The sequence below is a fragment of the Choloepus didactylus genome, chromosome X (genome assembly GCF_015220235.1).
Source record: "Choloepus didactylus isolate mChoDid1 chromosome X, mChoDid1.pri, whole genome shotgun sequence".
Classification (NCBI taxonomy): domain Eukaryota; kingdom Metazoa; phylum Chordata; class Mammalia; order Pilosa; family Megalonychidae; genus Choloepus; species Choloepus didactylus.
Window position 1 is genome coordinate 124,490,222 of NC_051334.1, and position 26,024 is coordinate 124,516,245.

A 26,024-nucleotide genomic window follows, 5' to 3' on the forward strand; every position below is an offset into this window, starting at 1 on the left:
CTGTGTGTATGGGGGCAGTATTCAGGATTTGCAATGGATGGAAGTGAACTAAGGGTACATCAACTGAAGAATGGAAGAGTGAACTTTGGTGCATACCTACAATGGAATATTGAGTGGCTGCAAAGAGGAATGAAGTTGTGAGGCATGCAACTAGGTGAATGAACCATGAGGACAGTATGCTGAGTGAAATAAGCCAGAAACAAAAAGACACATATTATAACACCTCAATAATATGGACTAAATATAATGTGCAAACTCTGAGAATTGAATCTGAGAGCATAGGTTATCAGGGGAAGGCTTATTGTAAAGGTTCCTAGATTGTAAACCCTTACAGCAGTCACATCTATTCCTGAGTTGTTACCATTATTTCTAAATTCTGAGATGTTGAGCTCTTGTTTATAACTTGGTCATTCCCCGGAACTTCAGGTTTCTATGTGACACCTGAGACTCATAGCTAAAGTTCTGCTGCTATGAAAGTCAGCATTAGCCCATACAGCAACTGTTTAAAAAAACTGAAAAAGAGATCAGATTTCAATTAAAGGTATTAATGAAGCTGATCTGATTAGAACTAAGGTGAACCAGACTAAAGGGTAAAGGATGATACTGACAGTGTTTTAAAACTTCAACTTCTGTGCAAGAATAAAGGAAGAGATGTTTATTTGATGCAAAGTTTATATTTTCTGTAGCACACTAATTTAACTTGTATGGGCAGTTTATTTGAACACCATAATTACATGGAACCTTGAATAGGGAGTGAGATCTGGATGGTTTCTACAGGTTAGTGTGATGCCCTGATACATCCCAGAGTAATTTGGGCAGAGAATAAAAAAATGTATTTGCAAAGCTCCATTGAGGGACTGGGGAAAATGTGGAAATATTAAACTTCCCCACCTAGGGAATTCCTGATATTCTTGCAAATATTGGGGACTACCAATTTAGAAGGCCGAGCCCTTGATCTTGGGGCTTGCCCTTACAAAACTTATTTCTGCAAATGAGAAACTAAGCCTACTTATAATTATGCCTAATAGTCACTCCCAGAGAACCTCTTTTGTTGCTGAGATGTGGCCTCTCTCTCTCAGCCAACTCTGCAAATAAATTCACTATCCTCCCCCCCATGTGGGACATGACTACCGGGTGTATAAGTCTCCCTGGCAAAATGGGACATGACTCCCCAGGATGAGCCTGGCTCTGGCATTGTGGTATTGAGAATGACTTCTTGACCAAAAGGAGGAGAAGAAATGAAACACAATTAAGTTTCAGTGTCTAAGTGATTTCAAATAGAGTTGACAGGTTATTCTGGAGGTTATTGTTATGCATTATATGGATATCCCTTTTTAGTTTTTAGTGTATTAGAATAGCTAGAAGGAAATACCTAAAAGTGTTGAACTGTAACCAAGTAGCCTTGATTCTTGAAGATTATTGTATAACTATATGCATATATTTTATGTAAATATATTAAAAATATGTGTTTTATGGTGTGATTGTGTAATTGTGAAAACCTTGTGACTGACACTCCCTTTACCAGTGTATAAACAGATGAGTAAGAAAATAAAGTCAAAAAATAAATAATAGAGGGAGATAAGGGGTATGGGATGTTTTGTGTGTTCTTTTTTTATTTTTATTCTTATTTTTATTTTTTTGGAGTAATAGAATTTTTCAAAAATTGATTGTAGTGATGAATTCACAAGTATATGATAATACCATGAACCATTGATTGTACACTTTGGATGATTATCTGGATGTGACTATATATCAATGAAATTGCATTATAAATAAAGGAATGATGTTCTGATTCCTGTGACACCATGGATGAACCTTGAAGATACCATATTGAGTGAAATAAGCCAGACACAAAGTTTCTAATATTGTATGATCTCTCTGATATGAAATAGAGTAAATAAACTCACAGATTCAGAATCTAGAATATCATTTACTAAGGTCTAGGTTGGGGGAAGGGAATAGGGAGTCAATATTAAAATTGTACAGAATTTCTACTGGGATTGATCATAATGTTTTGATAATTAACGGTAGTAACAGTAGCACAACATTGTGAATGTAATTAATAGCACTGAATTACATATGTAAATGTGATTAAAAAGGGAAATTTTAGGTTGTATATGTGATACCAGAATAAAAATTAAAAGAAAAACATAGGCTTGTACAGCACAGTGAACCCTATTGTAAAGGATGGACTATAGTTAATAGTACAATTATAAAAATGTTTTTTCATGAATTACAAGAAATGTATCTCACTAATGCAAGTTGTCAATAATAGGGTGGTACATGTGAACTCTGTATTTTATAGATTTTATGCATGATATTTCTGTAAAACTAAAACTTCTCTAACAAAAAATTTTAGTAAAAATAATATGTTTTCTTAAAATAGTGAAACAACTAATATTTTCCAGGTTTTTATCTGGTGTGAAACTGGGATGAGCATTTTACATGCTTTGCATTTTACATGTTTTGTTGAATGTTAACAAAAACCTAATGAAGTGGATATTATTAGTGTTCCCATTTTACAAATCAGGAAAATAAGGGGTATAGCATTTAAGAACCTTGCCAAATGTCACAAGACATTGTATGCTACAGTGTGGTAATGTAACTTGGGTGAAACCAAACTCCAGGTTATCAATGAATTTTCTGTACCACAAGTCACTTTCCATTCTGGGCTTCCAATTTCTTATCCATAAAACCAAAATAAGACTAGGAGTAAGTAAGCCTACATGAAAATGTGTCTGATAGGAAAAAACAAAATATTTGTGGACCACATAATTTTCTACGTGGTGCATATTTTTTTCAACTGAGATGTGAAAGATCTACAACAGCACTTACATTTGTTATTATTTCTGTCACGGAGGGGTATCACCTTAGAGCTGGAATTTCAGACACTACATCACTTACACTCACTTGCTATTTATGTGTACTGAATTCTAATATTGGGGTTTTGAATACATTTTGTCAGATATGGGAGGGTGGGGATGAGTTGGCCTTCACAGGCAAGGGGAGATTGTTGTAGGAACTGGATATAGGGAAGTATGAATTTTCAGTGAGAGTAGACAAAAGACAGACTAACCAGGAAATTCCTATCTGAGAAAGAGGTTAAAGGATATAACATTTGGAAAGGAGTTTGATTGGGATACAGAAAAGAAGAGAATATGTGAATGAATGATTTAACCTTCTCCACTCCCACTTTATATATTAGCAAGAAGGGATCTTTTCTTGAGTGAGTGGAGGCTTGTACAGGGGAGTTCACCACTATCTTTCTTGTTCCTTTGTCCCATGCTTGTTAGGTCAGAAAAGCCACATCCTTCACAGTAACTGAGTCCATGACTCAGCCCTATAGGTAAAGCACCTTTGTACAACCCACTAGCTCTGGCAAGAATGCTGAGAATGGTTCTGATGGGGTGGGTGAAATAGGGTTGAGAGGCTCACATATAAGCCACTACATCTGCATTGTTTTAATGTTCATTGGTCTTATTATTGTAATACTGGGAAAATAAGATCTGAACTGCATTTTGACTATTCCCTAGAGGGCAGAGAAGGAAGCATTTGCCATCCCAGCAAAATTCCTCCTGGATAACTAATTGGAAGGTTTTCTGCCAGAGAGGAATGCATTGAGACAGGCCTTTCCTGTGCTTTGGGTAATAATGAGTCACTCATTGACTATCTGAATGTTTAGTCACATCACGTGGCCTCTTCCACATCCCACACAGTTCTGCCAGGATCCAATCTCTGCTTCTGCACAAGAGAAGGAACATCTAAGTCCAGATCAATCACATCAGGACATATTACTTACTTATTTCTGATTGAAATAAACACATGCCATTAGCCAAGCACCTCTTACCAACTACACTGACAATGGATCGACAATTTTCCTTAGAAAGAGAATACTTCTGGTGCTTTTCTCCAAAATCAACAGCAGGAAGGATCTATCAAATTGGATAATAGGGTGAAGCACAGTTATCTCAGGTTGGTCCAGGAACCTGACCTCAGGGACAGCTACAGCTTTGGTTCCCTTTTCACCAATGTCCAACACACCTTGTAGGCAGCCTGTGGGTGGAGAACAAAAATACTGCAAGTTCCATGAAGAAAGAGGAACAGAATTTTGTAGGTTAGAAAGCAGAAAAGTAAAAGGACAGATGGGACCAACTCTTTGCCATACTGTGCTGATTGTGCTTGAATGTGAGGGCTACTCAGCTAAGGGAAGGTAAAAGAATCTCTGGTGGTTTTAGGGCCAGCAGTCAGGGAACTATCTTTTTCTCCATAGAACCCTGCCTCTTGGAGTCACCTCTCAAGCCTTCCCAACTCCAGTACTCTATCTCACCAGAGCCAATTGTAACCATTAAACTCTGCTATCAGAGTCATTTTGGGACATGAGCAATGGAAATGAAAGGAACTGTGTTACAGTGACTTGTTTGGAGTAACAGAAATTACTCTGGCATGAGTCTAGCATATGGGAGTCACACTGCCCCTCTAGGCTTCACATTCCTCATTGTTAAAATGAGAGGGTGAATTAACTGACTCTCAAGGTCTGTTCCATCTCATATATTCAAGAACTCTAATCTACCAACTTACATTGGAAGCTTCAGACCATTGTCCCCTGGGACTTCAGAAAAATCCACATAGTCAGCAAAGGCATCCTGGATGTCCATCTTCAGATGGATGGCTCCAAGATCATAAGTTGCAGATGTGGGAAACTTTGAGACAATCAAGTCAACCCTTCAGTGGGAAAAGGGAGGGGAAGTGATACATGGCCATCACCACAACAAGTTTGTATTGCCCTCATTCTCTCTCTCTCTGTAGTATTACACTAGACTCTGTTTCTCCCCTGAGTATTGACAACCATTGCTGTGTAGGTGAACACATGGTACCAAAACCACAGAAGTTATTATGGGAAGAATGTGCTCTGGGCTGGAGCACTGTGAGTAGCAAGATGAAAAGGAAACATGGGGAAGCTGGAAGTCAACAGAACCCAGAAGAGAAAGGAGAGGATATTACCATGTGATGGAAAAGTTGAAGAACTCAAGGATTGCTGAACAGCCTGAACATTACTAACTCAGGGAGGAAGCAAGCCTTCTAGCTTCCGAAACTGTGAAACAATAAATTTTCTTTCTTAAGCCAAAAAAGAAAAAAAAAAAAAACATGACCACAGTGTTGGTAAAATTGGGGGAGCCAATGGCATGAAGGTCAATGGGTAGCCCCTGAGGCAGCTCATGGTTTTCCTTCTTGTATTCTCAGGCCAGAATTGCTGCCTGGGCACCATATAACATCCAAATTCTATTAGCTTGCCTCTAGGAAGGTGTAAGTTTACTGGCTGACTGATCATTAGAGTTCATTTTATCTTCCTAGCCCCAACTTCCTCTTTCTTATCATATTTTTATTGTATAATAAAGTGATAATATTCCAAGTACAATTTAAAATAGTTAGCAAATTTCAAAGATTATAGGTTACAATTTCATGGTTTCAGTTATTTCCTTATTATGAAACATAACATATATACAAAAAGGTACTATCTTCCAAAACATGATTTAACTAGTAGATATATAGGAAATTTCCAAACTTATGAGTTATATTACCATAGTTTCAGTCATTTCTTTATTGCAAAATCTAACATATATACAAAAAGGTATAGCTTTCAAATTACAATTTAACAAGTAGCTATAAAACATATTTCAAAGGATGTTATGGGTTACAGTTCCACCATTTCAATTTTTCCTTCTAACTATTCTAATACCCTAGCAACAAAGGAAAAGAAAATTATATAAAGATTCAGTATTCATAAACTTTTGTTAAATTCCATCTTGTCTGTTTCTCTAGTTTAATGTGGAAAGCCGCCTCCCGAATCGGGCCTAGCGTATGCGCTGCAGCCTGCTCTAGAGTTACCCCCGCCCATCGAGTGAGCCAAGATGGCGCCTGCATCCTGTTTCCGCATAGTGACGCATGTATCCGCCACCCGCTCCTACCAATCGAAATCCTGTATACGCGATACTAGCCTAGAAGCTTATTGGTTGTTAATTGTGTATAAAAGGTCTTACCCGGACGGGGTAGGGTGAGACAGCCCACAAGGAGCCGTGCCTGACGGCCACATCGAGGCTGCTCTCCCACGAGGCGCCGTGCCCCGTGTGGGAACCAGTAACACAGAATGTTCATCTAGCTGTAGTAAAGGGCTTGCTTTCACAACTGCCGTGTGGTTCGAGTCGTGATTCATGACCAGGTTAGTTCGCGCAGTCTGCATCTCTCTCTCTCCTTCCCTGTTTCCCCTCGCCGGCCGGGAACCGGGGACCGAGCGGGGCAGCGCCGGACAAGTGGTGGCCCGTACGGGGAAGCTCCTCCTCCTGCCTCGCTCTCGACGGTCCCTCTGTGAGGAGAGCAGCGCTGCGCGTCGAGCTTACGGCGGACTTCCCGCGCCTGATCAACGCGAGAAGGTGAGTGCGTCTTATTACATGATAGTTAGGGCCCGTGGGTTTTCAGGTGACCCCGGGGGACTCGGAAGAGCTCTCCGAGTGACTGAAGTATAGTGCCGACTGCAATCATGGGGCAGTCCGGAAGTTCACCTCTCTTAGCTCCCTTAAAGAACCTTTTGAAACAACGGGGTATCTCGGTCAGGAAAAGCTCCCTTCAGCGTTTTCTTGATGATGTTGATACTTTTGCCCCTTGGTTTGCCTGCACCGGCAGCCTTAGCCTACCCTCTTGGATGAAGCTCGGTCGCGACATAGACCGAGCGCGCCAGACGGGCGTGTGTATGGACCCGATTCTAGTACCCATATGGGAGACCGTCCGTGCGGTCCTTGAACTAGAATCGGCTACCGGCCTAAGCCCGTCCTCTGTCTTGCAAGAAGCACGGTGCGCGCTCCAAGAAACCCAGTCAGTTTCGTCAGCGGACGGCTCCTGTAAGGGCAAACCGCCGGAGTCCAGTGACTCTGACTCAGAGTCAGATAGCGATACTGACGAGAAGGCGGAAGCATCCCCGCTAATTGAGTGGGAGGAGCCTCCCGCCACACCCGTGCGGCCTTCCGCCCCGCCAATGTCTACCGCTGCACCCCCAGGGACACCCCAGCTCCCAACTGACGCCTTGGGCGGTCCCACCAAAGGACCTCGCCGAGAGCTCCCTCTAGTGGCCATGCCCAGTAAATGTAATTATCCTTTGCTGCCAGACCCGGAAACCCCGATGGGTCGGTCAGGGGAGGGGCAACCTTTGCCGTACCCCCCGCCCGAGTATACAGGCCCTCAGGACCCTTTGCCATTAGGTAGTGGTGGGAGACATTTCTGGAGATGGAACCCTTTCACAACATTTAGACCTTTTGGCATGCTGGGTGGCTACCAGCCACTTGAGCCGCAGCCAGTCTCAGAAATGTACCCGGTTATTATCAATCCCCAAGGTGGCAATCGGCACGAATCATATGATTACAAACTATTGAGGGAATTGAGGCAGGCCGTCCATCAGTATGGCCCCAATGCCCCTTATACCTTGAACATGATCGAGAACCTCTCTGCTCTAAATCATACACCCGCAGATATTTTTCAGCTAGCCCGTGCTTGCTTGCCGTCAGGCCGATTCATAGATTGGAAAGCATGGTTTGAGGAGTTAGCTGAAGAGCAGGCCGCAAGGAATGCGGCGGGGAGACGTGGCGGGTGGAATGCTGACATGCTGTTGGGGAGAGGCGCCCATGCCCAGAACCAAACGGGTTTCCCACAAGAGGTCTATGCCCAGATCTTCCGCTGTTTTGTGGGTGCCTGGAAAAAGCTAACAGGTGAGGGAGAGGCTCAGGCCTCACTCAGCAATATACACCAAGGCCCCACAGAACCATTTGCGGATTTTGTAGCCAGGATGCAAACCGCAGCTGAGAGAATCTTCTCAGATCCAGGAGTAGCAGAGACTGTGGTTAAGCAAATGATTTTTGAGTGTGAGCAGCCACCTTCCGGATTTGGCCTAGTAGACAAGCTGCAGCCTGCCCTTGAGTTCCCCCCGCCCATCGAGTGGTTGGGATGGGTGCTGGGCAGAGGGACTATAGTTATCAGGAGGGTTACAGGCAGAGGACATGGCCATCAAGATCGGCACTGGCTACCTTCTCCTAATCCTCCTGTCCCCCAGTTGCGAGACTGAGTACTGCAAGGAGGGCCACGTGGTTTCCGGCTCACGGGTTCTCCGGTCTCTATATGAAGTGAGCATTCTGGTCGGTGCCAGAGGTCCCACCTTGGTATGGCCGGGACCTAGTCCAGACTCCCCAAAGCACCAAAAAATACGTTGTGGGCCATCTTGGTCCACGGGAGCACATTCATCACTGGAGACACTGGGGCATAAAAAACAAAAAAGGGGGAGATGTGAGCAGCCACCTTCCGGATTTGGCCTAGTAGACAAGCTGCAGCCTGCCCTTGAGTTCCCCCCGCCCATCGAGTGGTGCCAAGATGGCGCCCACATCCTGCTTCCGGCTTCTGATGTATGTAACCACCCGCTGTATTCACCAATCATGCTTGTGTGCATGGCGTTAGCCCATTGGATACACGCAAGGTTTATAAGAAAGTTCCCGGGCAAAGCTCGGAGAGACAGCCCACAAGGAGCCGTACCTGACGGCCGCATCGAGGTTGTTCTCCCCCGAGGTGTCTCGCCCCGGGTGGAACCTGTAAAGATGATGATTGCCTAGTCCCATTAAAAGTTTATCTGCTTTACCACCGCGAGTCCTGAGTGATCACAAGTGCTCCGGGTAAGACGTTGTCCGCACCCTCTCTCCCCTTATCTCTCTGGTCCCCATCGCCGGCCGACCGAGGACTCGAGGCGGGGCGGAGAAGCGCCGGACATTTGAGCAGTGCAACAAGGAGTGCAAAGTTATCCTGGCACAAAACAGAGCAAAAAATTTGACAGAGTGGGTCAGGCTCTGTAGAGATGCTGGCAGCCCTTTAACTAATGCAGGTCTAGCTGCCATGCTAGCCAGCTCCCTACAGGTGGCTACAAAAAGCCCGAGAACCTTAGGGGCAAAGTCTAACGGGTGCTATGGCTGTGGCCAATCAGGGCACTTTAAGAGAGATTGTCCCAATAGACGTCAGCCCCCTGCCACTCAACGGTTTGGCGAACCAGGTGCAGCAACCAGGCCGTGTGGCCGTTGCCACAAAGGCCCCCACCGCGCAGAAGACTGTAAATCGGTTTTCGATGCGCAGGGTAGACGCCTCTCTGGCCGCCCCGAGCAGATTCCAAAAAACGGGAAGAGGGGGTCCGCCCTTTCGACGGACCCCCTTGCATGCCATTCGACAACACAGGATCCGATCAAATTCGTGCGTCCCCCGGCTCAGCAGGACTGGACCTCTGTGCCACCTCCAGACTCGTACTAACCCCCTCCATGGGTGTCCAGTTAGTAGGGACCTCCTTCAAGGGGCCCTTACCGGCTGGTACTGTAGGGCTCATATTGGGAAGAGCATCCACGGCCCTGAAAGGATTAACAGTTATACCAGGACTTGTAGATTCAGATTTCACAGGCCGTGCCCAAGTTATGGTTCAATCTCAGCGGGGCACCTTAGTCATTGCAGAAGGTGATAAGCTGGCGCAGCTCCTGCTCTTACCCAGCTTACATGCAGTCTTTCCAAGCAGAATCAGACAGAGAGGGGAAAAAGGGTTCGGATCCAGTGGAGCGATTTTTGAGGGACTCCATATGTCCCTGGAGTCTCGACCTATGCTAACCATTAAGGTGCAAGGCAGATCTTTCTTGGGCCTGCTCGACACAGGGGCCGATCGGTCTATCATAAGACAACAAGAATGGCCCCCCACCTGGCCAACGAGCAGGGCGGAAGAGCCCATTAGAGGAATAGGCCAAATTTCAGCGCCCATGCTCAGTGCAGCTGCCCTTCATTGGGCCGATGAAGAAGGACACCAAGGCAGTTTCCAGCCTTATGTATTAGCCCTGCCTGTGTCTTTGTGGGGAAGAGACATTCTGACCCAAATGGACGTTACTTTAATTAGCGGCTACTCCCCAACCTCTAAGCGACTGCTAAAAGAAATGGGGTATACCCCCGGCAAGGGTTTAGGAGCTTCACTGCACGGACGTGCGGAGCCTATACAAGCTGCCCCCAAGTCTGACAGACGAGGCTTGGGTTTTTCATAGGGGCCACTGAGGAGAGATTCCCACCCACACCTATAAAACTAAAATGGAAAACCGAGGCTCCGGTGTGGGTGCCTCAGTGGCCCTTGCCACAGGAAAAACTTGCAGCGTTGCACGCCCTAGTATCAGAACAACTAGAAAAGGGCCATATCGCCCCTTCCACGTCACCGTGGAACACCCCTATATTCGTAATAAAAAAGAAATCTGGTAAATGGAGACTGCTACATGATCTAAGAGCTATTAACGATTGCATGGAGCCTTTAGGGCCCGTTCAGATGGGACTGCCCCTCCTCTCGGCATTACCGGAGCACTGGTCGATTTTCATCATAGATCTGAAAGATTGCTTCTTTTCTATTCCGCTCCACCCTGAAGACACCCCTAAGTTTGCCTTTACTGTGCCCTCTAGTAATCAAGAGGAGCCCTGTCAACGCTTTGAATGGACAGTCCTGCCCCAAGGCATGGCTAATAGTCCTACCATGTGCCAGCTGTATGTCGCTGCGAAGCTAGCTAGCACTCGGCAGCAGTTCCCTCAAGTGAAAATCATCCATTATATGGATGACATTCTCTTAGCCCATAGAGACACAGATCTTCTTAAAACAGTTTTGTCACATTTAGTCCTTAGTCTTAGAGAAGCTAACCTAGAGACTGCCCCTGAAAAAATCCAAATGACTGACATTACCACTTTCCTGGGGGCGAAAGTCGCACCCACTCATGTTTCCCCCCAAAAGGTGTCTCTCAGGCTAGACAATATACACACTCTCAATGATCTACAAAAACTCATGGGGGATATCAATTGGATCCGTCCATACCTAAAAATACCCAATGTCAAACTAACACCTTTGTTCGACCTGTTGAAGGGGGATTCTAATATAAACTCACCTCGAAGCTTCACTCCAGAGGCAAGGCGAGCACTATGCCAGGTGGAACAGGCGCTCAGTGGCGCTGCATTGAAGAGAATAGACCCTGATGAGCCTTTTGAAGCCTGCGTGCTGCCGACAGAATTACAGCCCACTGCGGTACTGTGGCAGCGGGGGCCGCTGCTCTGGGTCCACCCTGGAGTTTCCCCCAAAAAAGTCCTAGAGCACTATCCTACAGCGGTTGCAGACTTGGCCCTAGAATGCATTAAAAGGGCTGTGCAGCATTTCGGTCAGCAGCCCAAAAATCTCAGGGTGCCTTATTCTTCCCAGCAGCTTGAGATACTCACCGGATGCATAGATCAATGGGCCATTCTCCGGTGTACATTTCTTGGTCCCATTAACAATCAGTTCCCTAAGGCTCCTCTCTTGCAGTTTGTCACCCGGCACCCAGTGATTTTTCCCAAAGTAACCTCTCCTAGGCCACTAGCAGGCGCCCCCACCGTATACACGGACGGCTCCAGCTCTGGAACAGGGGCGTATTGTGTGGAGGGGGACACTCCTAAAACAGTGCTCTTCCAACCACAAAAGCCTCAATGGGTTAGAACTGCAGGTTATCATTGCAGTCCTGGAAAGCCTTTCCGAGCCCTTAAATGTCGTCTCGGATTCTGCTTATGTTGTGAACTCTGTACAAATTTTAGAAACGGTGGGCATTGTTAAACATTCCTCTACAGTAAGGACGTTCTTTGCCAAACTACAGGAGGTTATATGGACCAGGCAACACCCTTTTTACATAACCCATATTAGAGCCCACACAGGTTTGCCTGGCCCTATGGCCCAGGGGAACCATAGTGCAGATGTAGCCACTCGACAGCTGCACATCTTTCCGACGCTGGTACCGTATCAACAAGCCCGAGAATTCCATGCCAAGTTTCACATCAATGCAGGTACCCTAGCTAAGCGGTTCAGCATACCACGTGCAGCTGCTCGAGATATTGTCCGAGCCTGCAACAATTGTGCAGAGCAGAGAGCAGTCCCCTCGGTTGGGGTCAACCCTAGGGGTCTCACCCCAGGGGATACTTGGCAGATGGATGTCACTCATCATTCAGAGTATGGTAAGATCAAGTACTTACATGTGTCGGTGGACACATGCTCCCAAGTTTTATTTGCCTCTGCTGAACCAGGAGAAAGAGTCTCCCACGTCATTGCACACTGCCTTGCTGCATGGGCAGCTTGGGGTAAGCCAAAGACGTTAAAGACGGATAACGGGCCTGCCTACACTAGTAAATCCTTCCAAAAATTTTGTGACAACATGGATGTCCAATTAAAACATGGCATCCCCTATAACCCTCAGGGGCAAGGAATCATTGAAAGAGCGCACAGATCTCTCAAAGACTTGCTTAAAAAACAGAAAGAGGGTATAGGCCACGGCCTGTCCCCAAAAGCTCGACTGTCTGTAGCCTTGCTCACATATAATTTTTTAAACGAAAATTCACAAGGAATGACACCTGCCCTGCAACACACCACCCCGAGTCCTCCGCATAGAGGTCTAGTCCGTTGGAAGGATGTCCTGTCGGGGCAGTGGAAAGGCCCTGACCCGGTGCTCAGCTGGGCCAGAGGCTCTGTTTGTGTTTTTCCCCAGGAACCAGGACGTCAACCAGTGTGGGTTCCGGAAAGACTGGTGAGAACCGTGACATCACCTGAAGAAGCCAAGGAACAGCTGTCAGAAACGCCAACGAATATACAACCTGAATCATTAGACCAAGCCTCCGACCCTGCTGATGATGGCGACGACCGACAAGACGATAATAGTAGGACTGACCACCCCGCGGTTGCCCAAAAAGAGGATCGGTAACTCTGTTCTTTGCTCTCCTATAGCAATCCTTCTAATCTGCCTTTTTAACTATATTTCCTCCACAAGCTTCAACGAGTCCTTCCCCCTCACCAATGACACACTGATCCTCTCTTTTGCTAACCTCTCTGTCAAGGTTGTCAACACCACAGTTGCGGCGAATGCTACTTGTGAAACTGGTAATGGCGAGTTAAGTAAGGGAGTCTTGCTTGAATTTCTTAACGTTACAGGGAAGAGCCGCCAGTCTTGTGAAGGGATCTTGAGTAAAAAGGAGACTCAAAGGTGCCTTTTCCTTCCAGGGCTTGCTCCTACAGTCTGCAACCGTTCCAAAGACCCGGATGCCTCGCCGCCCCGCTATCCTAGTGTATCGCCCAAGTTATGTCTGGCTCCCCGTCAAGGCAACCGACTGGGTTGGCCCTGTTTCTCAAGTTGTTTCACTTAACAATATCCCCTTCTCTAAGTCTAGGCGTCCAAGAGGCATAAAAGAATGGCTATCGAATGCTGCCAGTGTAGCTTCCTCTTTGTTTGTCCCAACGATCGGGCAGGCTGTGCTACAAGCATGGACAGATCGGCAGCTCGCCATAACGATGGAAACGGTAAATGGCTTGGTCAACCTTACCCGAGACGTGCTACGCCGCCACAATCAGATGCTGAACTTAAATTTCCAGGCCATTCAGAAACTCCAAGCGGAGATAGATGAACTTGGACTGGAAATAGATGGACTCTGGAGAGTGCTTCAGCAAACATGTGACACCCGGTGGCTTACGGTTAAACTCTGTGTCACTCCTGTCAGGGCCAACGTGACCGGAAGCATTTCCAGAGTCTCTGATTGGCTGAAAAGGTCATATTTTCCTGAATTTGTTAATCTCTCCCAACAGGTGGAATCTAGTTTAGACACAATTGGGGGGATCAAGTTAAAACCCGTTAAAGTCGATCTCTCCGGGTTAGGCGAGGTTCTACAGAAACTATTGCACAGTGTTTCTTCCTGGTTCTCTTGGCCCAATTTAACTAATTGGATCCTCATTGCAGTGGGATTATTGGTGGGATTAGTCGTTGTTAAATGTTTGCTAGAACGCCTGTTTCAAGCGCAGCAGCAATTGCGTGTTACCACTATGATGGCTATGACTCCCACCTCTGTTACCCCCGATAGTGACCGATTTATTAACCATACCCCTTCCTGGTCGCCTCAGGTGGGGCGCTTTGGAGCAAAATTTGTAGCGAATCGCATGGCTGTTTCTCGGGTGTAAAAGGCGACACCAGTAGTCATAATTTTGTCTCAGGTGGGTCTCTAGGGCAGAGTCCTAGTTGTGGCCAGACTGGACCCTAGCCATTGCACAGAGACACCTAGTGACACCCCCGACTCTGGTTACTGCTGTTCCTGCCCCCGTCGTTGTTCCCCAGTTGCCAGGCAAAGCACTGCAGGGAGAGTCACGTTGCTTCCAGCTTACGGACTCTCCGGTCTCCATATGACGTGAGCATTCTGGTTGGTGCTAGAGGCTCCGCCGCTGGATGGCTGAGGCCTAGTCCAGACTCCCCAAAGCACCAAAGAGGTTGTGAACCATTTGGGTTCACGGGAGCACGCTCATCACTGGAGACACTGGGTCAAAAATAAATAAGAAAGGGGGAGATGTGGAAAGCCGCCTCCCGAATCGGGCCTAGCGTATGCGCTGCAGCCTGCTCTAGAGTTACCCCCGCCCATCGAGTGAGCCAAGATGGCGCCTGCATCCTGTTTCCGCATAGTGACGCATGTATCCGCCACCCGCTCCTACCAATCGAAATCCTGTATACGCGATACTAGCCTAGAAGCTTATTGGTTGTTAATTGTGTATAAAAGGTCTTACCCGGACGGGGTAGGGTGAGACAGCCCACAAGGAGCCGTGCCTGACGGCCACATCGAGGCTGCTCTCCCACGAGGCGCCGTGCCCCGTGTGGGAACCAGTAACACAGAATGTTCATCTAGCTGTAGTAAAGGGCTTGCTTTCACAACTGCCGTGTGGTTCGAGTCGTGATTCATGACCAGGTTAGTTCGCGCAGTCTGCATCTCTCTCTCTCCTTCCCTGTTTCCCCTCGCCGGCCGGGAACCGGGGACCGAGCGGGGCAGCGCCGGACAGTTTAATCACTCTCCCAATCATCAGGGATGTCTAGGCAGTGGCCACCCTAACCTGTTCATTGTTGAAAAGGGGTGTCAACTTTATAAGCAAAGGGGACATATCTAGTTGATGTTCTTGAAGAAGCACTTGCCTCTAGGTTTTAGAACTTAGCTGGCATAGGGGCACTCTGATGGATTTAAGTTTCTGATGAATACTTAGTGAGTGAAATTTAATGAGTATGGTATGCCTATTGATTATAGTCCCTGGTATGCAATGTGTAGATTTTTCCCATGTACCCTTCTGTTGTCAACTCTCTTTGCCAGTGTCATAACTTAGAAGTATATTGTGCAAGCACCTCTCTATATTTGTGGTGCTGATCTGTGGGTAACATGCCTTTAAAGCAACCCCTTTCATTCCTATTCACCTTCAATACAGATCTGATATTTATAATTCCATTAATAAATAATTGTTACCCCTATCCATTACCACACCTTTGAATTCACCATCATTAACATATCTGAATATATTAGATTATCATCCCCCCCAACTAGCTACTGTCCATCACAAAGTCCCCAATATTCTTACATTTTAAGACATTGATTTTACACTGTTCAGATAATTCATGGAAATGGTAAAATAAAATATCTCTCCTTTTGGGTCTGAGTTATTTCACTCAGAATTATATCTTCAAGGTTCATCCATGTTGCTGTATGTTTCAAGACCTTGTTGCTTCTTATGGCTGCATAGTATTCCACCATGTTACCACATTTGGTTTATCCACTCGACTGTTGAAGGACACTTGGGTTTTCTCCATCTCTTGGCAATTGTGAACAATGCTACTATGAGCATTGGTGTACAAATGTCTGTTCATGTCACTGCTTTCAAATCTTCTGGTTATATACTAAGAAGTGGAATTGCCAGATCATAGGGTAATTCAATATCTAGCTTTGTGAGAAACTGCCAAACTGTCTTCCAGAATGGCTGTACCATTATACAGTCCCACCAACAATGAATAAGAGTTTCAATTTCCCCACATCCTCTCCAGCATTTGTATTTTCTTGTTTGTTTAATGGAAGCCAATCTAATTGGTGTGAAATGATATCTCATTGTGGTCTTGATTTGCATCTCCCTAATAGCTAGTGAAGATGACCATTTTTTCATGTGATTTTTAGCCATTTGTATTTCCTCTTTGGAGAAAAGTCTTTTCATATCTTTTGCTTATCTTATACTTGGGCTGTTTGTACTATTATTGAGTTGTAGGATTTATTTATATATGCTAGATATTAGTCTCTTATCAGATACATGGTTTCCAAATATTTTCTCCCATTGAGTTGCCTGCCTCTTTGCCTTTTTGACAAATTCCTTTGAGGTACAAAGCTTTTGATTTTGAGGAGTTCCCATTTATCTATTTTTTCTTTCATTGCTTGTGCTTTGGGTGTAAGTCTAAGAAATGACCTCCTAATACTAGGTCTTGAAGATGTTTCCCTACATTATATTCTAGGAGTTTTATGGTACTGTCTCTTGTATTGAGGTATTTGATCTACTTTGAGTTAATTTTTGTATAGGGTGTGAAGTATGGGTCCTCTTTCATTCTTTTTGTTATGCTATCCAGTTCTCCAAGCCCCATTTGTTGAAGAGACTGTTCTGTCCCAGTTCAGTAGATTTGGGGGCCTTTTCAAAACTCTGTCAGCAATAGATGATGGATGATAGGGAGGGAGGGAGGGAGAGAAATGAAGAAATGGTGGTGTGACAGGATGTTAAAGTTGGTGGATCAGGGTATCGGGGGAGGAGGGTCAGGGTATGCTGGAGTTCTGTGTATGGGGTTTGTATTGTTTTTGCAACTGTTCCTGTAGGTTTGAATTTATTTCAAAATAAAATTTAAAAAAAAAATCTGTCAACTGTATATCTGGGGGTCTATTTCAACACTCTCAATTTGATTCCATTGACCAATATGTCCATCTTTATGCCAGTACTGTGCTGTTTTGACCACTGTAGATTTATAGTTGGCTTCAAAGTCTGGAAGTGAACGTCCTCCCATTTTGTTCTTCTTTTTTAGCATATTTTTTGGCAATTTGAGGCCCCTTTCCCTTCCAAATAAATTTGAAAACTAGCTTTTCCAAGTCTGCAAAGTAGGTTGTTGTAATTTGGATTGGGATTGCATTGAATCTGTAGATCACTTTGGGTAGAATTGACATCTTAACAATATTTAGTCTTCCCATTCATGAGCATGGAATGTTTTCCACCTATTTAGGTCCTTTTTTATTTCTTTTTAGTAAATTTTTGTGATTTTCTGTGTAAAGGTCTTTTACATCCTTGGTTAAATTTATTTCTAGGTACTTGATTTTTTTAGTTGCTATTGTGAATGGAATTTTTTTATTGCCTCTTCAGTTAGGTCACTATTAGTGTATAAAGACATTACCAACTTATGTGCATTAATCTTATATCCCGCCACTCTGCTGAATTTGTTTATTAGCTCAAGTAGCTTTGTGGTCAAATTCTCAGGATTTTTCAAAAATAAAATCATGTCATCTGCAAATAATGACAGTTTTTACTTCTTCGTTTCCAACTTGGATAATTTTTATATCTTTATCTTAATGAATTGTTCTGGCTAGAGCTTCTAGCACAATGTTGAATAATAGTAGTGACAGTGGGCATCCTTGTCTCATTCCTGATCTTAGGGGGAAGGCTTTCAGCTTCTCACTCTTGAGAACTATGCTGGCTGTGGGTTTTTCATATATTCATTTTATCATATTGAGGAATTTTCCTTCAATTCCTAACTTTTGAAGGATTTTATCAAAAAGGGATGTTGTATTTTGTCTAATGCTTTTTTAGTGTCTATCGAGGTGAACATTTGATTTTTCCCTTTTGATTTGTTAATGTGTTGAATTACATTAATTGATTTTCTTATGTTGAACCACCCTTGCGTGCCAGGAATGAACCCCACTTAGTTTGGGTGTATAATTATTTTAATGTGCCTTTGGATTCGATTTGCAAGTATTTTGTTGAGAATTTTTGCATCTATATTATTAGAGAGATTGGCCTATAGTTTTCCTTTTTTTGTAGTGTCTTTTTCTGGTTTTGGTATCAGAGTACTATTAGCTTCATAAAATGAGTGAGATAGTGTTCCTTTTTCTCCAATTTTTTGAAAGAGTTGAGCAGAGATGGTGTCAATTCTTTTTGGAAAGTTTGGTAAAATTCCCCTATGAAGCCATCTGGCCCTGGGCTTTTATTTGTAGGTAGATTTTTGATGACTGATTTGATCTCTTTGCTTGTGATTGGTTTCTTGAGGTCTTCTATTTCTTCTTGGCTCAGTCTACATTGTTCATGTGTTTCCAGGAAATTGTCCATTTCCTCTAAGTTGTCTTGCTTGTTGACATACAGTTATTCATAGTATCCTCATGATTTTTTTTTTTATTTCTTCAGGATCTGTAGTAATTATCCCCTTCTCATTTCTGATTCTGTTTATTTGGGTCTTCTCTCTTTTTGACTTTGTCATTCTAGCTAATGGTCTGTCAATCTTGTTGATCTTCTCAAAGAACCAACCTTTGGTTTTATTTATTCTCTCTATTGGTTTTTGTTGCTGTTGTTCTCCAGCTCATTTATTTCTGCTTTAATCTCTGTTATTTCTTTTTGTTTACTTGTTTTTGGGTTAGTTTGCTGATCATTCTCTAGGCTCTTCAGTTGTTCAGTTAGGTCTTTAGTTTTAGTGCTTTCTTGCTTTTTGATATATGCATTTAGAGCTATAAATTTCCCTCACAGCACTACCCTCACAGTATCCCACAGGTTTTGATATGTTGTGTTTTCATTTTCATTTGTCTCTAGATATTTATCAATTTCTCTTGCAAATTCTTCTTTGACCCACTGGTTGTTGAGGTGTGTGTTGTTTAACCTCCATATGTTTGTGGAAGATCTGGTTCCTTGATTGTTCTTGATTTCTAGTTGCATTCCATTGTGGTCAGAGAATGTGCTGTGAATAATTTCAGTCTTTTTAAATTCATTAAGACTTATTTTGTGCCCCAACATATGATTTATCCTGCAAAATGTTCCATGGGCACTAGAGAAGAATGTGTATCTTGGTACTTTGGGATGCAATAATCTGTATATGTCTATTAAGTCTAATTCATCATATTGTTTAGGTTCTCAATTTCTTTATTGGTCCTCTGTCTAGTTGTTCTATCTGTAGAAGAGAGTAGTGTATTGAAGTCTCCCACTATTATTGTAGATGTGTCTATTGCTCCCTTCAGTTTAGCCCATGTTTGTCTCATGCATTTTGGAGTTCCTTGATTTGGTGCATAAACATTTATAATTGTTATTTCTTCTCAGTGAATTATCTCTTTTATTAATATATAGTGTCCTTCTTTATCTCTTATGACATCTTTGCATTTAAAGTCCATTTTGTCTGATATTAGTATAGCTACCCCAGCTTTCTTTTGATTGCAGTTTGCATGGAATATTTTTTTCCATCCTTTCACTTTCAGTCTCTTTGTGTCACAGGATCTAAGACGAGTCTCTTGTAAACAGCATATTGCTGGGTTATATTTTTTAATCCATCCTACCAGTCTCTATTTTTAATTGGAAAGTTTAATCCATTCACATTCAAAGTTATTACTATGAAGGGAGCTCTTGAATGAGTCATCTTATCCTTTGGTTTTTAGTTGTTAGGTCTATTTTTCCCTCTTTTTTTCTTTAAGTTACCCTTACTAATAACTCTTCAGTTCTGTGCTCTTCTCCAGACCTCTTTTTCTGTTCTTTTTTCTCATCTGGTACAGCTCCCTTTAATATTTCTTGCAGGGCAGGTCTCTAATTAACAAATTCTCTCACCATTTGTTTGTCTGTGAAAAATTTAAACTCTCCCTGAATTTTGAAGGAGAGCTTTGCTGGATAAAGAATTCTTGGCTAGCAATTTTTCTCTTTCAGAACCTGAAATATGTCATACCACTGCTTTCTTGTCTCTGTGGTGCCTGCTGAGTAGTCAGTACTTAGTCTAAGTTGTTTCCCTTGTATGTGGTGAACCAATTCTTTCTTGCTGCTTTCAGAAGTCTCTCCTTCTCATCAGCATTTGACAATCTAATGAGTATATGTCTCAGGGTAGGTTTGTTTGGATTTATTCTTTCTGGAATTCATCAGGCATTTTGGATATTTATGTCATTTAGAAGGGTTGGGAAGTTTCCCCAACAATTTCTTTAAATATACTTCCTAGCCCTTTACTCTTCTCTTCCCCTTCAGGAACACCAATAATTCTTATATTTGTGCTCTTCATGTTGTCCATCATTTCCCTGAGATCCATTTCAAATTTTTCAATTTTTTTCACCATTTGTTCTTTTGTGCTTTCACTTTCCATCACCCAATCTTCGAGGTCACTGATTTTTTCCTCTACTTCTTCAAATCTGGTGTTATGCGTCTCAAGAATATTTTTAATTTGATTAACAGTATCTTTTATTTCCATAAGATCCACTATTTTTTATTTACTCTTGCAAATTCTTCTTTATGCTCTTCTAGGGTCTTCTTCATGTCTGTTATATCCTGAGCCATAATATTGATATTTGTGAGTACTTCTTTGAATAATTGCTCCAAATTTTGTGAATGCTCTGGCTTTTTAATTTGTTCATCTGGCTTGTTCATATCTTCTATATCTTCCAAGTGCTTTGTAATTTTCTGCTGGCTTCAGGCATTTGCTTGTCTTGATAGGGTTGTTTTGTGAAGTGCAGAATTGAGTATTTATATATGATTTGGTTTGCTGGACTGCAGTTTCCCATGTCTACCAACCGGTGGTGCTCTTGAGGAACATCTTGCTGGAGTGCAGTTTCACTAACCTACCAGCAGGTGGAGCTCTCAAGTAGGTCTTCCCCAAACTTCTCCTGTGGGGTGGGCAGAGTCCAAACCTGGCAGGGAACCAATCAGTATACCAGATCTCTGTGTGCTCTGGGGAATCCCAGTCCTGGGGCTCCCACATGGGCCCCAAGCAGGTAGCCAGTGAACCTGATCAAGAGTACCCCATAGGTGGGACATGGGCCCTGCCTGCTGGTTCCCTGCCTGCCCTGCACACATGAGTCTCTGGGGTGCAGTAGGGACTCCAGATCACCACTATGATGGCTCTCCCTTCTCCACTTCTCATCACTGCACCCCCCCACTTCTGGTGGGAGAGAGCAATCACAGCCCACCATCTCCCTCATGGGAGCTTCCCACTGTCTGGCAGTGGAAGATCACCCCCAGCAAACCATCAAGGTAGATGGATGGCAGCAGAGAGCTGCTACTCACTCCCTTGCCTGACAGCAGTTTTACTGCTGCTGGCCTGGCAGGGGGGTGGGGTGGTCCAATTGGGAATGAACTCACTCCATTCCTTGACCTGCCATCTCTCCTCTCTTGCAGGTTTGTTGATGTGCTTAGAAGAGATAAGGCATATAAAGTGCCCTGCAGAGATTCTGGTACATTGTATGTTCTCAGCATACTCTTGCAGTTATCCCACAGATTTTGGGTATTTCAGGGTGATTCTCCTGCTTCTGCATTTCAACTGGACTTGGTCTCAACAGCACCACTTTTCACATCCTCCACCCTTCATATCCTCCAAGGCATTTACCCCTTCTGGAGTATGCAGTTTTACTTCTTTGGTGTTTTAGATGATATGGCTTCCTCCCTCTCTATTTGTCCCTCCTCAGAAAGGACAAAGATTGCAAGGGCATTCTCACTGTAGTCCATTTGCAGCATTGTGCAGTTCAGCTCTGTATCCACAGGAGATAGTATTCCTCCATCTGGTGCATCATGGACACTAGCACTGTGGTGTTCTTGTCCACTAAGAAACTGGAACCTTTTTCCATTTTGGATGCATCAAAAAGATTTGTCCACTGTGCTTAAAATAGAGAGAGAAAAGAGGGATTTGTTTTAAACCAATATTAGCACCAACATGAGATTTTTCATAAGTCATCTCATCTAGTAGTTAAGACCACTGCAAAAGTAGGTACCTACCATCAACTAGTTTTACAGGTGAGTAATTGAGGATCAGGGAGAGCTCAGCTAGCAGGTGGAAGAGCCAGGAGTCTCACCAAGTGTTTTGGGCAGCATGGCCTATGTTCAGAACCATTATATGTACACAAAACAACCAGAGCCACAGTTTCCTCTTCATAAAAATTTATAAGAACATCCAATGTACAGGTTAAAATAAGACAACAGTTGTCTTCTGCTGTTTTACCCATCTACAAGAGTGTGGTTTGTGGCCAAAAACTGTTCATTCTTCTACCAAATGTGGCTGAGATATGATGTAAGAAAAATCACTTGGGCACAGAACCTTCAGGAAAGGGTCAAATGATTCTTGTTACAAATACCAGCTTTGGGGTCACAGGCCAGAAATTTATTAACTGAATTTCAGCTCTTGTGAGGATTAGATGAGGCAATATGTGAAACCACACAGGTAGCATGGTGCTTGTTATATAGGGGGTGCCTAGTACATGATGGAAGTATTTATGTAACATGATCAAGAGTGCATATCAAGTGAGGGTCACAGCAGGGTTTAAACTCCAGTTTGTTTTTTCTAGCTCTGTTGTCACCCTACCCAGGAGATATGTTAACAAGAGCAGCTTGGAAGTTTATGAAACAAAGTTTCAATAATAGCCATTTGGGTCATTACTTATTATGGTGGTTTGGAGCTCTGTGTACCCCCCAAAATCATGCTCTTAAAATTAATCCATTCCTGTGGGTGTGAACCCATTGTAAGTAGATCCTTTTGATGAGACTACTTCAGATAAGATGATACCCACCTTATTCAGGATGCATCTTGATTTTAATCCTATTATTGACATCCTTCATAAATGAAAGCAAGAAGCACACAGAAGCAAGAAGCTGAAATCAATGAAACCTAGAAAAGAAGGGAGAGACCAGCAGAAACCATTATGTGCCTTGCCCTGTGGCAGAGGAGCCAAGGATCACTGGCAGCTGGTCTTCAGGAAGAAAGCATCACCTTGATAATGCCTTGCTATGGAATTTTTCCCAGCCTCAAACCTTAAACTAATACATTCCCATTGTTTAAAAAAAAACCCCATTAGTGTCCCTGTCAAGCCCAAGCTTGTCACACAAATCTTTTGGATACCATGATGCTTTAGCCAGATATGAGCAGAATATTCATGCCTTTGTCACTCACCTCCCTGTGAAAGTGCCATCTCCATAGAAATTTCCTGGACTCACCCACAGAGCTGTGTGTCCCTCTTGGGAGATCCAGCACTATCTTCAGTTATGCTCAGTAGAGTGAGGAAAACCTGCTGGTGCCAGGAGAAAGAGACCACAAACTATCTCCCACACCCCCTACAAAATTATCTAAATACTGAGCTTGAAATCAACACCTTAGGGCCTTACCTTTAAAGCAAATGTCATTCATCAGGACTATGATGGTGTTTGGCTTGGGGTTTGGATGTTGCCCTTTCCCTTTGGTTTGCTTCTCCACATGCCTGTTGATCTGCTGCTGGATTGCAGAAACATTTGAGAAGTCAGTAGAAAAGACTTCAGTCTCATAGAAGCTCTTGACATCTTCCAAAAGCTGCCAGTGGTTTCAGCCACTTCCCAATGAAGAATGTGTTTCCCATTTACACTTAGAGCTCCCTCTTCAGAAAATTGAGTGAACAGATGAAATACTAGAAGCCCTGATGGATCTTGGCCATTGGAGTGTCTGTGAGGTTGAACCCCAAGCCCTCTAGGATCTGAGTTTGGGTACTGGAGCAAGCACCAAGGAAAAGCATGGCTGAAGCTGCAGAAATGCTCACAGAGGAAAAGATGTTCTGTTTGGGGTCTCCACAGTGAACCTCTGGTACAGGTTGAATGTAAAGTTGGCAATTCTAGATTGCATCTTATAGAGAATGGCATTTTTGGAGAATGGTAGGTGGTTATTTTTGCCTTCAGATCTGTTAGGTGGTACACAATGGATTTTAGTATGAAATCCAAGTACCAAGAGAACAAGATAGATCAATAGTGGCATTTTGGAAGGAATGTATCCTATAAGAGATGTGGTGAGAGAACCCATTGGGGGAGTTTAACTTTATGAAACAGACACACATCAAGATTAATAAAACAATAGCAAATATTTGACAGTGTGCATACCAGGATCTGGGTGGAGGCCTCTCTCCCCTGAAAAATGGTTGAGACATCTAATGGAGGCAGGGAGTAGGAGAGGTGGCTTGTTAGGGCCACAGAAATCAGGCCATCTCATTCAGACATAATAGCAACATTATGAAAATGCCATGAGTAAATTAAATTTATGGAAATTGCATCAATTTTTATTTGAACCAGAGGTAACCTTTTAGAGAAAGAGGTAGAACTAACACTCCCCAGCATACATTATTCTTTGTAGATTTTTGATTGTGTATTTGTTTTTAATTTGGCAGTTTCTTAAGATACAATCTATAAGAGATCAGATGAGAGAACACCTGTACTTCCCTTAGCCAAAAGAAAAAGGAAAATAATATTCATAAAATGTGTTTGGTTAGAATGTTATGGTAATAGTTTATGGAACCATGTACAAGTTTACAAGCTGAAATCCAAGCATTCATGCAACTCACAGAAGGCACAGGAGTTTTTCCAAACAAAAGGAAGATGAAAATGTAACTCTGCATTTTAGATCTCTCACCATCAGTATCATATAGAGTGTCATTTCTAAATTACAAGGTGCCCTAACACTATTATTCTAACATCCATGTACATTATTTTAAAATGATTAGAGAGGGAACCAGATAGATATGGTTGGCACAAGGTGTTCCAAGCATGGAAGAATAGAAGGCAACAGAGTAAGGAAGTCAACTGTGGAACTCCCAATGACAGTGAGCATAAGTGGTCAGTAGGAAGAGATCCATAACATCAGGACCAGTTGTCAGCCCTCTTTTCTCTTCCTAGGTGATCTCATCCACTTCCAGGAACTTAACTGCCACCTCACAACTATGTATCTCCAGTCCAGATCACTCTCCTGAGTTCCTAACCACTGACCCAGTTGCCTACTGGATATATCTACCAGAATATTCCACAAATACCTCAATCTCAAAGTTTCCAAAAGTAACATAACAGCATCTCCCTACCTCTCAAGCCTGCTTTTTTTTTACCATCATTCCTCATCTCTGTTGATTACCTCACTGTCTAGTGAGACCACCACATCAGAAACTGGGGGTCATCCTAGGGTTTTTTCTCATTCTCATTCCCCACACCCAATGAAACAAGATGCCCTATGAATATTACCTTCTAAATACTTCTCAAAATGTCACCTTCTCTTAATCCCTATTTCATGGCCTGATCAGGCCTGCAACAGCTCCTAGCAGCTTACACTACCTCCAGACCCTCCACCCCAGTCCCCTGCTTCCACCACTCTATCTAATCTTCACATTGTTACCAGATTCCTCTTTCTCTAAATGTCACAGAGGATGGTAGATGGCCACTTATCAGATGACCACACTTAGACTTTGGCCCCTGGGGCCAGGAGTTCAGAGGGCATAGTGATTTGAGACTGTGACTGCTGATAGAGACTTTCAAATTTCCCAAAGAGAAAAATAAATACTTAGAACATTTGCCCAAGAAGCCACTTCCAACTCTCAGAAAATGAAATCTTTCTGTCTTTATAATATGACCTAAATTACAAAATTCATTAACATTGGCATTAACCCCATGACAATATTTTCAAATCTGATACCCAAAACCAAGGCCAAGAGCAACCAAGCAAAAAAATAATAAGGGTGGAAATTTGGATAATTGCTTTGGGTGCAAGAGAAGGAGGACTGTCAGAACTGGTGAAGCCCAGGCTTGTGCAAGGAAAAGTGTGCCTCTTCAGCTGGCAGAATGAGAGCCATGGACAAAAATGTCAAAAGGCAATGGGGGAAAGACTTCTCACCATTAGGTCTAAATAGTGCTGGAATTGGCAGCCTTTTGAGGGAAAGTTTCATACAGGCAGAGGCTGATTGAGTCTCTTTAATGGGTGGTGTAGAAATTAATTATGCATTGACTTGGAGGAGATGATGTCAAAAGTAGCTTCCAACACTAGGCTTCTGATGTTGCACACACATATGTTTGCTTAGGGGGAGAACCATTCCTGTTCCCTGGTCACTAAAATCCCCTGGGCCACATGACTCGATGTTCTAGTTTGCTAATGCTGTGGGAATGCAACACACCAAAAATG

At 43.4% G+C, this 26,024-nt stretch overlaps 1 protein-coding gene across 1 annotated transcript; it reads right to left on the reverse strand.

The window, feature by feature from the left end:
- Window positions 1–3,850: 3,850 nt before the first annotated feature.
- On the reverse strand, window positions 3,851–23,864 carry SERPINA7 (serpin family A member 7). Its single transcript, XM_037820874.1, is given in 9 exon segments — window positions 3,851–4,053; window positions 4,409–4,413; window positions 4,579–4,722; window positions 21,049–21,051; window positions 21,465–21,621; window positions 21,624–21,734; window positions 23,231–23,406; window positions 23,408–23,651; window positions 23,654–23,864. Coding segments are annotated over 9 exon segments (1,236 nt in total). The 5' UTR covers window positions 23,847–23,864.
- Window positions 23,865–26,024: the final 2,160 nt, after the last annotated feature.